General features: G+C 24.6%; 1 protein-coding gene across 1 annotated transcript in view; it reads right to left on the bottom strand.

The window, feature by feature from the left end:
* LOC132919550 (uncharacterized) overlaps nt 1-18,093 on the bottom strand; it is a 176,025-nt gene that overhangs the window by 99,400 nt on the left and 58,532 nt on the right. The window contains exon 3 of the mRNA XM_060981234.1: nt 1,046-1,108. Coding sequence (XP_060837217.1) covers nt 1,046-1,108 — 63 coding nt within the window. The remainder of the gene's footprint in view (nt 1-1,045; nt 1,109-18,093) is intronic.

Below are 18,093 nucleotides of genomic sequence, written 5' to 3'. Positions count from 1 at the left end.
TTTTGTGTAGTAAAATATGCGTGAATGTAATTCGTTATAAAATATGTTGAGAAAGTTTTAGGGATTGAAAATTTAAAATACCATAAATGAATAAATGGCATAGTAAAGAAACTTTACAGCTTGGAAATACATTTCCTAGTTATATTTCTTTTACCAAAAAAGGAAAATATTAAATAAAAAATAATAAATCTAATTAATAAAAGCGTGAACAAGTTAAATAAAAAACTGATGTTTTCAACTACAAATATCGGTATATATTAAAAAACAAACAACAACATATATTAGATAATTTTTAAATAAATTACGTATTAATACATAAAAAATTAAAGCGTAAAATACAAATTTAAGAATTATTAATACTTAACAATTAATGTCAGTTGTATATTTATTATTTATTTAATCAATTGACATGATTTTAAGTAAATAAGTATAGAAAATAATAAATATAACAATTCAGTATATTCATATTTCAATAGCGTCTTTATTATGTGTAAAACACAATAAGCAAAATCGAATTCTATTTAGAGAATAATATATGTAATTATATTTTACATTCCACACATAATCATACTTAGCTATAATACTGTTAGTCACATAAATTGTGTTTCAAAATTGAAATAATGAAATACAAACTTTTTAGATTTTTAATAAAATATTTAAGAGATAATATTATTATTTTTGAAAATTTTGAAAGAACTATCTATGATATAGCATACCAAATACTCGTATGTTGCACAAGAAAATATAAATTGTATAAACTATTTATTTTTTTTTAATGTGTTTCAACATTGTAGTTAAAGCGGCAGAAAAGCATATTACATTCGAACAAAAAAGAATCCGACGTAGGTAATACATATATTTTATATTTCCAAATTAATTGCAAATACCATATTTCCAAACCATTGGGTACCGCCCGAAAGATAATAGAGAGCAATAAATCACCTCTAAGGTATATAAATCCATATATTTTTTCCATTCCAGTAAAAAAGTTATTTCCGAACAAGTCCAATCATAATATTCTACATATTTTCATATAAACACTTACCCGTCGAAGATTTCCTTCTTTTAACATTAGATCTGGTGACGGGGAACCTCCATAAGACGATTGCTGAAAAAACAAAATAAACCATGATAAAAAAAAATTATGTAATAATTCCAAATAAAAAATTTATGATCTAATAAAAAAAACAAAATGATACATTCTTTTAATGCTAAAACTGTATCAATAACGTAGAACAAATTTTATCCCAATTAAAACGTGTGAAATAATTTTTAATTCATTTCATATAACAACACACGTGTAAAAATATAATATTATTACCTCCAAAAAAACAATACAATAGTTTTAAATTAAATAATTCTATAATCATATTTATCATTATCTATTATATTAGTATATAACCATTAATTTGAAAATAAATCGAATGCAGTTTATATATGAACCATATTATACAGGTAATTATTCTAGTTTATTAATGAAATCCCTAATCAGCCTATGAACACAACTCGAAACCACATATCATCATCATTCAAATGTCTTCAATATATATATTTATCTATTGAAGTCATAGATAGGATTAATATATACAAATCAATGTTTAATACTATAATCAATAGAAAAAATTAGAGCCATTTAAAGGTAAATTATTTGTAGAACTAAAGAATATTATTAGTTCACATGCAGGTGTATTAAATCTCCGTGATTTTACACATTATTAATGTGTAATTATTACCAATCTAATTATAATCATAATTTTATGGAGAAAAATTAAAATTAAAAACGGCAATCTCCTATAAAATGTATCTTCCTAAAATATTATGTTATAATAATAATGTATTTAGGAATAGTCTATTAATCCAACCGCATACGTCCATCTGATTTACACTTAATCAGCGTGATTTTTGAGATAAAACACATTTCAGAGATCCAACAAATTTTTCATCTTTAACACGTCTGTCATATATATCTCAATACTACGTATAACAACCACTTCCATTGGAAGCATTTTCCTATTATTACGTGGCATCAAAAATACATGAATACTACGCACTTCTTTCTCTTTCACACGTCCTTTCGACGGTGGCATTCGTCATCTAATGTGATTTGATGGAATTTCCACATTGTTTGGCGCAAAACGAGTTTCACATCAATTCTGTGGCACGAAATTACCAGTGTTTCCCGACCTTCTTTCCCCGAGGGATATCGTTGATGAAATTCACACATAATATTCAAACAGCATTTTCAAGCGTTAACAGGATGATTTGTAAACGTCGGATAAGCATGTTTGAAATTTATAATACTTTAAAAAAAAAATACAAATAACAGCAATATTGTGGGATGAAAATATATTAGCAAATTTTAACCTTAATTCAAAAGAAAATTACAAACGTTGAAACACCAATTTTAAGCCAACATATTATTTTAAACAGATAAAGATAGTTGTAAAATAAATTTATATCCCCAACAAAAAAAAATAAATAACACAAAAAACAGCATGTTAAGTTATTAAGTTTATCAATAATTTTCTCATAGAAATGTAATTTCAATAATTTTAGTGGCCCATCAAGTGGACACCAGTTTGTATCCTATGTTTAAAATCATGATTATAATGTTTAGTCATATCAATCAATCAACTTGTATAAAATATACTTATACAGTATACTGTATACTTATACCTATATACTTATACATATTATAGTATATAAATTATACTATAATTATACAATTATTGTAAAATATATAAGTATGCATAATTATTTTTTAAAGACATTTATACTAAATCGGGAAGTTGTATTAAGTATATTAAAATATTTGGTCTCTTTACAATAGTAAAAAATTACAAGTATACATGCCTAAAAATGTGCGTCACTACATTATATAATATTAATCAAAAAATAAAATAAAATAGAACTTCAGAAAAAATCCCCAAAACAAAGAATTTATCTTATCAGAAAACGAGTTCTTTGTGAGATAGTTCTTCAACTCTGAAATTAATGGATTTAAATACAATCAAGTTCGAATGAATGTCAAAACTTTAAACAGGTTATAACAACTGTTGAAAATCCTATAGAAAAAAGTAATCTTATTTCAAAAACACAAACGTCTATTATTCAGAATAACTGCCATACGAATAAATAAAATAAAAATTCAGATAAGCAGAAAAAGCCACAATGATAAGTTTTTAATTTTTAAATTCATAGAGTAAAATAAAAAAAAATATACGAACAGAATAATATGTAGATTAAAGGTTTGAGTGTTTATTTTGTGTATTATTGGTTTTTATTCATTGACCCTAACCCAGAAATTGTTGCCCATAATCAAATTATTTTTATATAAATATAATATATATAATTACTTATTCAATAGTAATGATATATCATTAGTCATTACATTTAAAAAAAAAAAACAAGGAATACTAACTATTTTTTTAAATAAAAAAAAAAGTTAAAAATAAAAAGAAACACAAAATATTTATAAATGAATATTTATACAAATTTAAATAATAAATAAATAAAACAAAATATTTAAAATATATTCTTACAACATAAATGAAATAATTTAAAAAAAAAAACACAGTCATAGTGCAAATTTTGGATTGTTTGGACAAATTTTCTTGACGGACTTTTACTGTGCAAAATAGTGTAATAATATTGATATAAGAAAATGTCATACAAATTATCAAACGAATAGTTATTAAAACGAACATAGGATTTAGATGTAGTTTGATTACAACCCTTGTCGAAAAGAGAGTTCAAATTGTTCACAATCATATATTTCTCGCTTCAACCTTTCAGTAATTGAACTTTTAAGTTTCTTCCATCACAAAACTCTCTGTTTGATATATAATATATAATATATATAGGTGTATATTTTTTATCTACTTGACAGTAAGCCAGACAGTTTTGACATTCAACATAAAAAACGTGATACTATACTCCCGACTCAAATCCAGTAGAGTAATCCAACTTTCAAAGAAGAACAATACAAATCTATAATTTAAACACTCGTGTTGTTGAAAAAACTATGTAAAAACCCTGATCACTTGGTTAAATTTATTATTGTTTAAAATATTTTCAAACTACTTCAAAACTCAAATAATTACAAATGATATTCATTAATCATTATATATACGGTAGATCACCAAGTGTATTTCTTAGATATTCCCTAGAATTTGAAAAATATTTGTTATTAAAATTATGTTAGCAAAAAATGTCATAATATAATATTATGTTTCCAATAAATAATTAGTTACCCATTATATCATAAGTATATATACGCATTTTTACCCACGTACTTCATGTAGGTTAACACAACCTTTTTTTAAAGCTTAAAACAACGTTTTAATCATTTTTTTATGACAAGAATAAAGAATATTTTTTTATAAAGTTAAGTTAAAAACAATTTAACTAGAAAAAATAATATTTATTAATTCATAACTGACTTCAAAAACACTACGGATAAAATCGAATGTAACGATCAAACGAAAACTGAAAAACATTGACCTGATTTAATTTAATTTAAAAATATGATTTAAAAAGTAAAAATGACATCAATTTGAACATAAGGTATTTTTGTCTTATAGTATTCTTACTTTAGACAGACAAATTACTAAAATATAATTTCAAGTTGTTGTACATAATTTAGCTGTTAAAATAATTATAATAGGCAATACCAAATTTTGATAATAATTCGAAATCGCTTTAATAAAAATATAATTTATGACATGAATATTAAGTATTAAGAACATTTTTATGTTATCAATGTATTCGTATGTTAAATATATATAAAAATTTATATTATGTAGGTATACCTACGCGAAATATTCCGATAGAATGTAGGGACAATTTGAAATTCAAGAATACCTATTTAATTGAATGTTATTATTCGATATCCAACACGACTTATATGTCTGCTAGAGAGACATTTAATTAGTACGATAATATTCATTGTTAATAAATGAAAGCGAACATAATTAAACCCCGAAATGTTATCGTGCAAGATAAATAACTTGATACAATCAAATTTCTGTCGGAAACTAGCTGTAAATCTCGCTTGTTATCAATTCTAAGAACATTATGCCAATCAGGTGATACTTTACAGCATTCACCATTCGGGCCCTAATCGATATACATAAAGTTATCAATGGCCAATGACCAACTTAATTACATAACTACTATTTAAAAATTAGAGAAAAAAATAGAATTGATTATATAATTAATTCACTCCTCACTTACTTTAGAAACACGGTATATAAAGAGACAGCTCTCTGTTTATTAACTTTGGTCGTATGAACCAATAGATAACTAATATAATGTCTCCATTGTCTTGTTTCCCATTATGATGTAAGTTTAAGTTATGCCTTAAATCATTTCTAATAAAAAATAAAAATTATAATTTCTTTTCTATAAATATTAATTTACGAGTTTATTACAATACAAATATCAAAACAGTATAGACAAACTACAGTATATTTATTGATTGTTCGTAAATATAATTAATATTATTCTATAATATACAAGTTATACTAAGGTAGAGTATACAAGTTTTCCAGATAATTATGAAAATAAAAAGAATAAACCACCTGCGAATTAATTTAAATATTATTTTTCATTTTTAAATAGTTTGAATGTATTAACTATAAATATAATAAAAATATTTTTTAATTATGTACATTAATAATAAAATAAGTATTTAGACTAAGTAGTACGACACTACCATTTCACAAATAGTATAATCAATATCAAAATAAGTTTAGTACATTAATTGACCTACAAGTGATATCAAAACAGTATTAACGCATGCTCATATTTTTTTGATATATATGTAACATATATACAATATATAGTACTAGACACATACGTATAGTACAACATAATATATACCCATAATATCACTCCAAAATCCCCCAAAAAATACCCAATTACTTCTGAAAACGCTGAATTTAGGGTCTATCGCCTTTATATTGTATTAACTTTTATTGAACTAAGCTTAAACTTTTAATTGCCTACGCCCAAATAAGAAAAGTCGCCAAAGAGTTTCTACACAGTGCAATTTTGTCAAACCTCTAGAGGCAATTTAGGAACTTGTGCCACGCGAACGTATATTATTAACGTAAAATGATTTCCTGTTAATTTCATTTTCTTCTTGCAATCCAACCCTTTATAACAGAGTATAACAGACGTTTTCAAACTTTTTTATTATATTGTCTATAATATACCGTAAGCATAAAATAACTAAATGTATAAAAGGTATGTTATCCACAAGAACAAACGAGTACTCTCTTACAAACTCTATGTTTATAGATGTGCACCAATACAAATCAATTTAAAAACTATAACAATAACCAACACAAATAGAATAATAATTTGATCTCTGTGAAGACATTTATAATATATATTACACATAATACATATATTATTATTCGTTCGGACAACGCCACGTCCCGCGACTCTTCTGAACCCTTTGTGTACCTTTTTGTAAAAGAATTGCGGGCAAAAACTTTTTTTTAATAACGCATGCGGATGTATATATACACATTGTAAACATATATATATATGCCAACGGACAATAGACAATAGTATATACTTTTTTTCTCAACGTTTGTATTCTTTGGTTCTTATAAATTTGTTTCCTCCGTTACTTCCTATATTGATTTACGACAGAAAACTTTGCAGCCACTAAATCAGTCGGAACCAAACGGACTGCAATCCGATATAGTCCTTTTGTGAGATATCCTTTTGCGTATATATATACATGCTCTGTCTCACAAGTATGTATACGATAATACGTCGATGACTGAACGTCCGTGCGTGTAACCAAACAACTGGTATAAACTTTTACGGCGGATTAGATGTGAGGAATATATTGTGTGAGGGGTGGTAGAGGGAGTTGATGGTTCAGATCGCAAGCAGCGTCAAACGGAACGATTTAATTGAAGCGAACGAAGAAATAACTTTCGGTAAAACAGATAATAATATAATATATTGTATATGAACACAAGTACGTGAGCGGATTTGCACTGTGTAAGTATTCATAAAATATATATCGTTCGAGTTGCGTGTAGATGGTGATCTCTATATAATAAAATATTATGATAGTACTATTAGTGCCGAAGACGACAACGAGTTAAGTCATGTGCATTTTGGCCAAATAAATACAATCAACTGGGAAATTAACAATATGCGCTTGAAAAAATAACGAAAATAAAAACAGTATCTATTGTTGTATAAAAATTTCTTATTCAGCCAAACGGGCGTGCAAGTGATCAAATAATGAAAAAATAACACCGTAAATCATTATTTATTTGTTTTTCGACATTAATCAAGCGCATCCAATGTCCCTCACACAAATTACTATGCAAACTCGAGAAATTACCAAGGCAGCGATTTATACATACGCATATAGTTTCACCGTTTAGATAGCACTATGTGATTATTTCACACGACTTATGACGTGATTCATTTTTCCCTAAACCTACCCCCTCTTTAATACTAAATAATATAGGTAACAAAAGCATCAATTGACTTACAGCATTTGTCCATAAAATAGTAGTTGAATACGATTATAACTATACAGGATTCTTAGCTAAAATTGACTTTAATAAGGATCCTCTTTGTTTAGTAAAATATATAATCCATCCATTTTAACCCTTATTGTAAAACGGACGTATTTTTGGCAATATATACAGCAACATGGTTGTTACAGAAACTCAGAAAATCTTGATTTATATGTAACTACGATATTCATTTAAAAGGTTAAAATGACTTAATTTTAATGGAAACTTAACGAATCATATATTAATCTAATATCGCTGAATAATATTCATTTCCTTCCACCACAACATGACGGAAGACACATTAATGAAATAAAAAAATATATCTTTCAATATTCAAACAAAGTGGGTAAATTGTTTTATTTTTGGCCATCGAAGAGCATAGAGCAAACTAAAAATGATTATATATACCTACGTATAAAACGTTAATAAGAATAGAGTGATGTCAAAAATAGAATTTCTATTCTATTTTATTTTAATTGTTTTAAACGAGCGCATATTTAATATTTATAAAGATCAATAGAAGAATCATTACGGTATTAAATAAAAAACTTAAGGTTGAAATATTTTGCATGGACCAGCAAAATCTATTAGTTATTTTGACTTCCATCAATATAGGTACTCAAATTATATTATTGTTTGGTAATTTATATATAATCTACGACTCTACAAAGGATATAATAATAATGATGTACATACGTATACACGATATACACGATGTCACAGTAATAAATTGTCTGTAACAGATGTGCTTATAACAAAATTAAAATTGTTTTTTTTTTTTAACTAAACGTTAAAAATAACTTATTTAAACAAATGTAAACGATATTAAAACAAAAACATATCATTAATTTCTGCATGTAGAATTTTAAAATACGTATTGCAATTAAATTAAGTAACATAGTAAATTTTAATATCTAATAATAATAAAAACATTTCGACTAATATGAAAATTGTATTATATTAGTTATAATAGATGTAATCAAAAGATTTTCGATAAAAAAACTTAAAAAAGAAACGACAAGGATGTACAATTTTAAAATTTTAAATATAGTTTTTCAATCAATATATATTATACATTAAATACATGACTGTAAAGCCATTAAACTTAATTAAATTATCGACATTTTTTAGACGATTTTTATGAGCATATTCACATTCACCAATATTTATAAAACTATTATAAAATATATGTATTATGTTTCAATTATTTTATTTAGATTATTTAGATTAAATATTAACCAAAAAAGTCAAAAAGTGTCATGCTACAAAACACTCTATTAGATACATATACAAACACATAATTAAATAAATTACATAATACTAACTAATATAATATTAGTACACAAACATGTAATTGACTATAAATGAAAATCATATAACTTTTTAGATTGATTATGATTACGAGTATTTTATAATATATAGTTTATTAACATACTTAAACTTACCACATGCATTTTAAATTATTAAATAATAAATAAATGAAAAAAAAGAATCTACAAGATACTTTTTTTATTTTAGCAAACACTCATTCATACAACATGTTGTCATCATCACATCCAAACATAGGCTAGACTGCTACTTACTAAAGATTCTAATCCTAATCATTTTAGGAGTGCATCTATTCTAACATATAGTAAATACTTCTAGACGCTGAGTCATGAGTTAATTATTTACCTAATAATTTCAAAGTATGCATTAATTTCAAAAATTTTAAATTTGAACAAAATACAACAAATAAAATAATTTCGAGATGTGTAAAAAGATTACAGGTACTATGCGTATACACATGATGTTATAATAACGAAATAAAGTAATGGTTTATATTATAAGGCACAGCTATATTTAATAGTAATATAAATGCTATAACTTATAAGTTATAGGCTATATCTATAGCTATATAGATTATATAATTTAAATTAGATTAAAAAAAACACTGACCTACCTAGATTTATTTTTTTATTTATATTTTCTTGATAATACAATTAAGTCATAAAAATACATTAAATTAACATAATTCACGAAAATATGTTTTTTGTTTCGATGTCAGCGTAACAATTTTTAACACAGATATTATGCTAAAATTTTATCAATTAAATCATGTTATTTCTACTGGTTTTTATTTATATTTATTTAGAATTGATAGAAAAACATATAATATTTTTATAACAAAATAGGAAAATTTAGTAAGTTTGAATGATATTATATACTTCAATATTATTTTAATATATATGTTACGGCTAAAGTCCGAATTAATCTAATGTGCAAATTATCCGGATAATGTGCATATTATCCAATTTCGGATTTTAGCCGTGAATAAAAACTATTAGGAAATGGATTATGTGTACATTACCCGGCTAAAGTAATTAGTAGTTAGCCATCGTGTTATGGCTAATGTAAAATATTATTAATAAATTCATAATATTATATAATATTTTATTTCAATAAAATTAATTAATATAAGTTAACAATTAAATATTAAACTACATTTGATGCAATATAAACTTTATTTCTATTTATTAGATAACATTATTTTTTATTATTTATTTAAACATGGTAAACTTTGATGACATTTAGAAGTGCATAAAATCAGTGAGTGGCGTCATTTCAATTTTTTTTTTAATATTACGCATGGCATATATATAACAGGCCATTTAAGAGCAGCCACTATCAACTATACAGGCCAATTAATTTATAATCATGGGCCAAATGACTACAATATTGAATTTTAAATACGCATATATATACCCTGCATGTGCGGTCCAAACAACGCCACTGCATAAAATGCCAGATGCTTTGCATTTGCATTTATTTGTTTTGCAATTTGATTTATATGCACAACGTTGATAACCCTGATCACCTAACAATAATGATATATTTTTTGCGATTTCTCTTAACAATTTTTTTGTATTTGACACCTCGTTTACTGTAATGAATCGCTAAGGACAAACATCAAATTGAGACCTAGTGTAATGTTTTTCTATGGTTCCTTCGTTATTACCTATAGTTCATAGTATTTATTTGTATTTATTTTTAGTATTACATTTAGTGCTGTTGAAAATATAAATATATAATAATATATTTTTTTTGTACATTTTTTCTATCCAGTTACTTCATCCATCAATCAATGGCTAATACACAAAATATCCAATTAATATACGAAACTATGAATCTAAATGTTAAGTGTTTACTTTATCCATCTATTATGGATTATGTGCATATCATCCGGATAATGTTCACTTTAGCTATGTTTCGGACTTTAGCCGTAACATATATACATATATTATATTTTAATTTTTGAAGTTCAATATTGTTTATTATTTTAGTACCTAGTACATTAATGATATATTTTCAACATCTCATGATCATAATATTATTAAAATCCATAATAGTACATGACCGTATATTTTTAGAATTAACGAAAACAAATGGGATTAATTTATTAAATAATAATGTTTGTTTTAATGAAAACTAGGTAGATACAACATAACAACAGTATACATGTTCATAAAAAGATAACTTTTTTATAATTGATGAAACAAAAAGCAAACTTTTAATTTTTAATACCAAATTTTACTTGCTAATTTATTTTAAGTAAACAATATACAAGATTAATTTTTATAATGCTGGAACCGGGCTAGAACAATTAATTTTTTTCACCAAGGTTCCTATAATATGTATACATTCTCAAGAAAACATTTCATAAGCTTTAATTTTCACGTACCACTACGTATTATAAGTATAAAATATTAAACAAATAATAAATTTAGCTTAAAAAGTTCCTGAAATTCAAATTAAATATTTTGGCATCAGCACAAATTGAGGGTTCTCGGAATCTCAAAAACTTACACAATTCATTTCAGCATAAAATCTAAAGAATCGGATACTTCAGCACCTCCCACGAGAATCTTTAGTTTTCAAAATTGAAAACTTTTAAGTAGAAAATCGTATAACTTTTAAAAGAAAACAGAAACTAATAATTTGTATTTTACCGTTCATGCAAACGAGAGTTTTTTAATTATCAGTTGACAGTAGATAATAATGTAGAATAGATAAATTCTAATCAACACATTATCTAACGTTGTCGTTAGCTCGTGAAGTAGGTATAGCTGGTATAAGTACTACTAGAGTCACTAATAGTCAAAATATCATAATATCTTGTATAAACTTGAAACGCGAATAAAATGTCAATGAAAACGTCTATAACAAAATATTAAAATAGATACCATGTTTTCACAAAACCGTATAATATTATATTTTACACAAGTGGCTACTAAATTATGAGTTCACTAGTTATATTTCTAGGATAAGATAAATAAAAATAATTTACATAAGAAAAAACGTATGATACGAATAGGTAATTAATTATCATAATTTACTTTCCCTACGGATGAACTGCATCCGGCATCTACTACATAGGTACCTATTCTGCCTCAATGCCCAACCCGCTGTTTTCTATTGTTTTATTAGATTATATTTTGTATAATAATATTGTACTCATTAATAGTTTATAGTAAAAATAATTATACTTGATTCGTCTTTGTAATAAGTTAGGTTCGAAAAATTTAAAAAAAAATACATACTAATATTATATACATAAGAAGTCTATTATAGGTATATTTTATCAAAATAAATTCAAAAATAATATTGAAATTAAATTTAAAATACAAAATATTTATTAACTAAAGAATAACCATAAAAATAGATGAGTAACGATAAAGCACATCTATATTTATTGAAAAACGATATTTAAAAATTAAAATTATAATGTTAAAACAAGAAATTGTAACTAAATCGTTTTAATATTTAATTAATAGGTGAATATTAAAACGAGCACAGCCTACATAGGCTACATACATAATATTATAATATTGACTGTTGTAAGAAAACAGGAAATATGCAATATTTAAAAACTATGTGGTACAAATAAGGTAGAAAATATAAAAAAAGATAATATATATTATAAAATAACAGTTTCAAAGAAGATTGGAGACTCAATTAATTCCTGTTAATGCATAAATAATTTATGACAAATATTAACAGTAAATATTATTAAAGTTTAAAAATTTAACAAGAATAAAATTTGATGATAATTGTTTGCATAAGAAACGTGATTCGATGATGATCTGTCATTGAACAATGGATTGAACATTACAATTTTAGTAGCAAATCGGTACCTAATAAATAATGCTAAATTAATAAGTTTTAATTGTAAGCTAGTTTAATTGAAAAGAGTTTTCAAACTTTGGAAATATAAAATATAAATTCATATTATTGATGTACAATAATATAATTGTCAAAAATAAAATGTTGTCTGTTTTTTTTGATCAATCGCAAAAACAATACATATTTACATTCAACAATATAATATTATGAATCTAACAACCATTATAATAATATAGTCCGACAATCGCACGGAATGGATAGCGACATCTATGTAAAGAATTTAGAGTTGTAAAGTGTGTTTTAGCGACATCTGCAAAAATGAACGCTAAAAACAGCCAGTCGATAGCTAACAAGATGGCGCTACACGTCGCTATTCTTAAACATTGGTCCAAATTGTAATATTTTTTTTAACGGTGACCACAAAACCATAACCGTTTAAGTATCTATCTGAAGGGTAGTCGTATATATTATTGTTATGTGTTCCTTTAGTAAACAGACGTGACAAAAAAATGTCAACCATGAAAATACAATATATTATAAATTGTAATTTATAATACCATTATGTAGAAAGGTACCATATAAAAATATTCGTTTACTCCATAAACGACATCGCACTCGACAAAAGTAGGTACCCTATTTTAATTTCCAAGATGCTGCAGAAAGGTCATCGACAGAGGCGGACACGATAAACCACCGAAACGGAATATAAATTATTTATAATATCATTGTTGTTATTATATAAAACGAGAACGCAAGACAGCGGCAGGATACCGTAAACGAGTCAAAAACAATCTTAAATCGATTTAATTTGGAAAACGCTTATCGAGCGTGAATATAATATAGGAAAGCGAAGATAGTGATTGGAACAATTGGGACCCGCCTCGACAATGATGATAACAATAATATTATTATATTTAAGAACGTGTCAAATTAATCACCTGCAGGCCACAAGGAGTTAAAAATGCAGAAAGTTATAATAATAAAAATGTAATAAGTATTTTGAGATAAATTATAAACGTATTCGTCTATTCGTCTTACAGATAAAAAATTAAAATTATAGGATCATAATAATATTATATAATTGAGACAATAGGCAAAATACAATAATATCAGGAGTAAACTGCTAACACACAATATAAACCACACTCTGTTCAAAAAGTGGAAACGTTTAAGACAACAACTGCACATGATTAGAAGCCGACATGCATCCGAGTTGCAACTGATTATTATATTATAAAATCAATCTCAATGGGTAATTTTACACCACAATGTTTAATAATTAAAACATTAAATATTTTCAAAACAAAATATTTGCTCTTATTTCTCTTATTCCTTAAAACACAAATGTCTTTAATAATATTAAAATGTATATTACACAATGTATTAAATGTGTCATATCACGATGTGTGAGTGATACATATGAACTGTAGAACTGAGAGGAAAACAATTATGTGAAGATTCATTATAATTAATAATTCGAAAATGAATGGAATGATTAATATAACGTTCCATAACTAATAATATACGGGAAACTAAACGATGAATGTAAATAAAATTTTATAATAATAACAAAATCATTATGCATTAATAAATTTTGTTTTAGTTATAAACTAATAATATTGAAATTGAAGAGCGTATCATTTTCCACGTATAAGTCTTTCTATACATAGTTGGTTTACAATAACATTAAAATAATTAATATTATATTTTAATATTTGAGATCGTTGATATTATAGAAAATATAAAATCGTTCCGATAATTACCTTATACAAGTGCATGCACTATAATGGTGCACCATCGATCATTGTCTAGCGCACCAGTAAATGCGTTTAAAATGTTTGAAATTTCGACGTCGACGTTTACTGTATATAATATTATTATTAATATTATTATCATCACTTTAACTGTTATTTCATTTATATTACTATTGTTATTATTGTTGTTTTTACGGAAATCTCTGATCGTTAAACTTGGTTATCAAATAAACAACCACAATCGGAACTGTTTAACTCAATTCACTTTACGATATAAAATGAAAGATACGATATTATTTTAGACGTTTTTGAAAAACCCATATATAACAATATTATATAACGATGTTGCGTTTTTCCGATATCCTGATTGGAACAAATAGAAAACCTTCGAAAATTCCTTTACTATCTTTGGTCAATCTTTGAATGAAATAGCGATACGTCCAAATCCAAAAATGGCGCCTGGTACTTACTAATATTATGTAAATATGACGATTTTTTTTTTCATTCACTTTATATAAAATGAAACAAATTCGTGAGATATGCGAACACAAATATTTGTAATAAAATAAATTATGTTTACTCCTTTGTTTTCAAAAAAAAGTACTAAACCTTATTTATAAAGGGGAAGATAATTTTTTATTTACGGCGCACTTTATAGACACAAGGAAAATATTATCCATTTCAAAATCTAAACGGAATAAGTTTTTTGCATTTGTGTAGTAGTTTAATAGAATAAACATTCGTGTTAAGGTCACGTTAAATACATTGTGGTAAAAGATTTATGTGTACAGTTTATTTAAGTATGATAATTGAGAAAATTAAAACTACTTAACTCGTAACTTTAAACGTACAATAAAATTGTGTTTTAATCATTAACTATAAATAGATAATTTGATTGAAAATAATATTAGAACTCTTAAACTGTTTTAAGCATATAATTGTAGATTTTCAAAAATACTAATATGTTACTACGTGAAAATAAATTTAACGTTTTTTAATATTATAATACATTTTTTACAGAAACGAAAATGAACAGAAAATCGATATAAACAATAATGGTGTGTGTTCCAATAACTATTAAATTAATATAATATGATCACTCATTGCACTTTTGGACTATAAACTTCGTAGCAACTTAAAATCTCATCGAAAAGTTTTTCGCTTTCCAAACTGTCAAAAAATTCAAAACATTTTCATCAAATTTAAAAGTAGATATGTATACAACGTGTCAAGTAAATATAGTGCATATGATTTATATATCACAAGAATGAAGTAATAATGTGGGTATGTATTTTGTTTATGTAAATTATTAGTTTCACCCGTAAAAACCTTTACGCCGCCCTCGTGAAAAAAATAAATCAAATATGCTAATGAGATACGCATATATATATATATATATATATATATATATATATATATATATTGTAACACTCATAGGATTCGACAAATTTCGTAGGTTGTAATCAAATATTAAATTGGATATCACTTCTAAAAATTATAATTCATAAAATCACACTCGCCACTCACGTCAACTATATATTTTATAGGTTCTTTTTTTTAGTAACTTTATTTATTAAGACTAATCTAACTAACCGGTTATAGAATATAAGTGTATACAGACACGTACATCAATATTTTATAGGGAAATCAATACACGATGTACCTATATAATAAGTATACAAAATTGAAAAAAAAAACCTTAAAAAATGTATTTAAAACGTTAAAAATTATACTATAAAATGCACTTAAAATGGTTTATAACTTAATTTTTATATTTATATTAATATTAGTATATTATATGCATAAAAAAGTATTTATTTAAAAAAAAAAAAAAATTATATGTAGATTTAATTTGAATTTTGATTTTGAAGTTGATTGATTTTCAGGTTTTCAAAGATTGACGGAATTTAATTCAAATTATGTACTTACAAAACTACGTTTCACAACCACCAAAAAAATGCACTTTCTACAAATTCACAGCCCTAATTATGACTCAATAAAGATTAGATTTTAAATTTCATTTTATGTAATTATTAAGGGCAAATTATAAATACAATATCCAAAATAAATTGAATTTCTTTATATAGGTTCAATTAAAACAACTGTAAATTCAACTGTCTAAAAACTCAAAGATAAGTAGCAAGTATACTAGACATCTAACAATAGTCTTATAGTTTTTAAATATTTCACAGATTTCGCTTTTTTATTGAATAATAATAAACCTACTAAATTATGTGAATTCAATTTTAAATGGCAATGACTACCTTAATCTCAATTTAAAACCTAAATAGTAACTAAAATCAGTTAGGTACTTAATTAAACACCATAATCAGAATATATTAATCAATTAGTCGAGCAATCACCAGAAATATATGGTTAACAATTATTATTCATAATAACTAATTTTAGATTAGCTAACGTTACATTAAATGTAACTGATTTCATAAAAATTAAAAATTATAAAATACTGGAGATAATAAATCCAAAAATGGATTAAGACATAAACATACGATTAATTAAATGTTTAAGAGCATTCAGTTTTATAAAATGTTGACAGCTTTAAAAAATAATGTCATTAAATGAACGACAGCTTATAAACTATTTCAATTAATAAATTAAATGTTAATGTAAGTAATATAAAAACAATAAAAACTTTTTAAATGCATATCATAAAAGTTAAACCTAAGGTAAAATTGTAAGTTGAGTATTATTAAATTACCGCATAAAATAATCAAGTCTTTGTAGTAAATTAAAAAGTTTTAATAAAGGTAATATTTAAACAACTGTATATATTATCGAGTGATGTATTTTTTTTTTTTTTTAATATGACAACAAATATAATAATATAGCTAATATACACAATTACACATATAAATATATAAATAGGTACTTATAATTTTCAAAAACTTAATATCATGATAATGCAGTAACAATGTACATAAATGTGTAATTAAAGTGTAATTATCTATGTAATTATTAACTTAGTTCACACATACATATTTAAATAAAATTGAACGATCGAATTTATTTAACTGATTAAGCTAATAAGATGATACAATAATAGGGAGTGAAAAAATGATATTATGAGATTATTGTAAAAAAATATTGATAAAATGGATTATCGCTTAGCATGTATATATTATGAAAAAATAAAACTAGTTCAAAAAAGTTATACGTTAATAAATTTTAAAAAACACCTATCACTTTTTTTTCGTAAATATTAATTTTAATTTGATGAACAGAGACTTAATTACAGTTAATTCCTAAATACTATCCTTAGTCATAATAAAATAATATGGTGTGATTTGAAAAAAAACGATTACCAATATTTTAATTTTAAAATAGAACATAGTTACACGCTACACACGTACCCACATTTTGGAAAATGTTATAACAATAATAAATGTTTATACCTTGTGTAATATAAATACGTTTGTTATATGTATGTGCAAAGTTAAAAAAAAACTAAACTATCTTATATATTTTTATAAGCTATTTTATATACTTTTAAGTTATGATCTTATTAAAAACTAAAATTAAAAATATAATAAAAGTAATAAAAGTAATATAATTATAATTTATAATATTATTTCATATAAATATATAATGATACTAGTTAT

Source organism: Rhopalosiphum padi, chromosome 2, assembly GCF_020882245.1.
Source record: "Rhopalosiphum padi isolate XX-2018 chromosome 2, ASM2088224v1, whole genome shotgun sequence".
In the NCBI taxonomy this organism is placed as follows: domain Eukaryota; kingdom Metazoa; phylum Arthropoda; class Insecta; order Hemiptera; family Aphididae; genus Rhopalosiphum; species Rhopalosiphum padi.
This window is presented reverse-complemented; position numbering and strand designations above follow the sequence as displayed.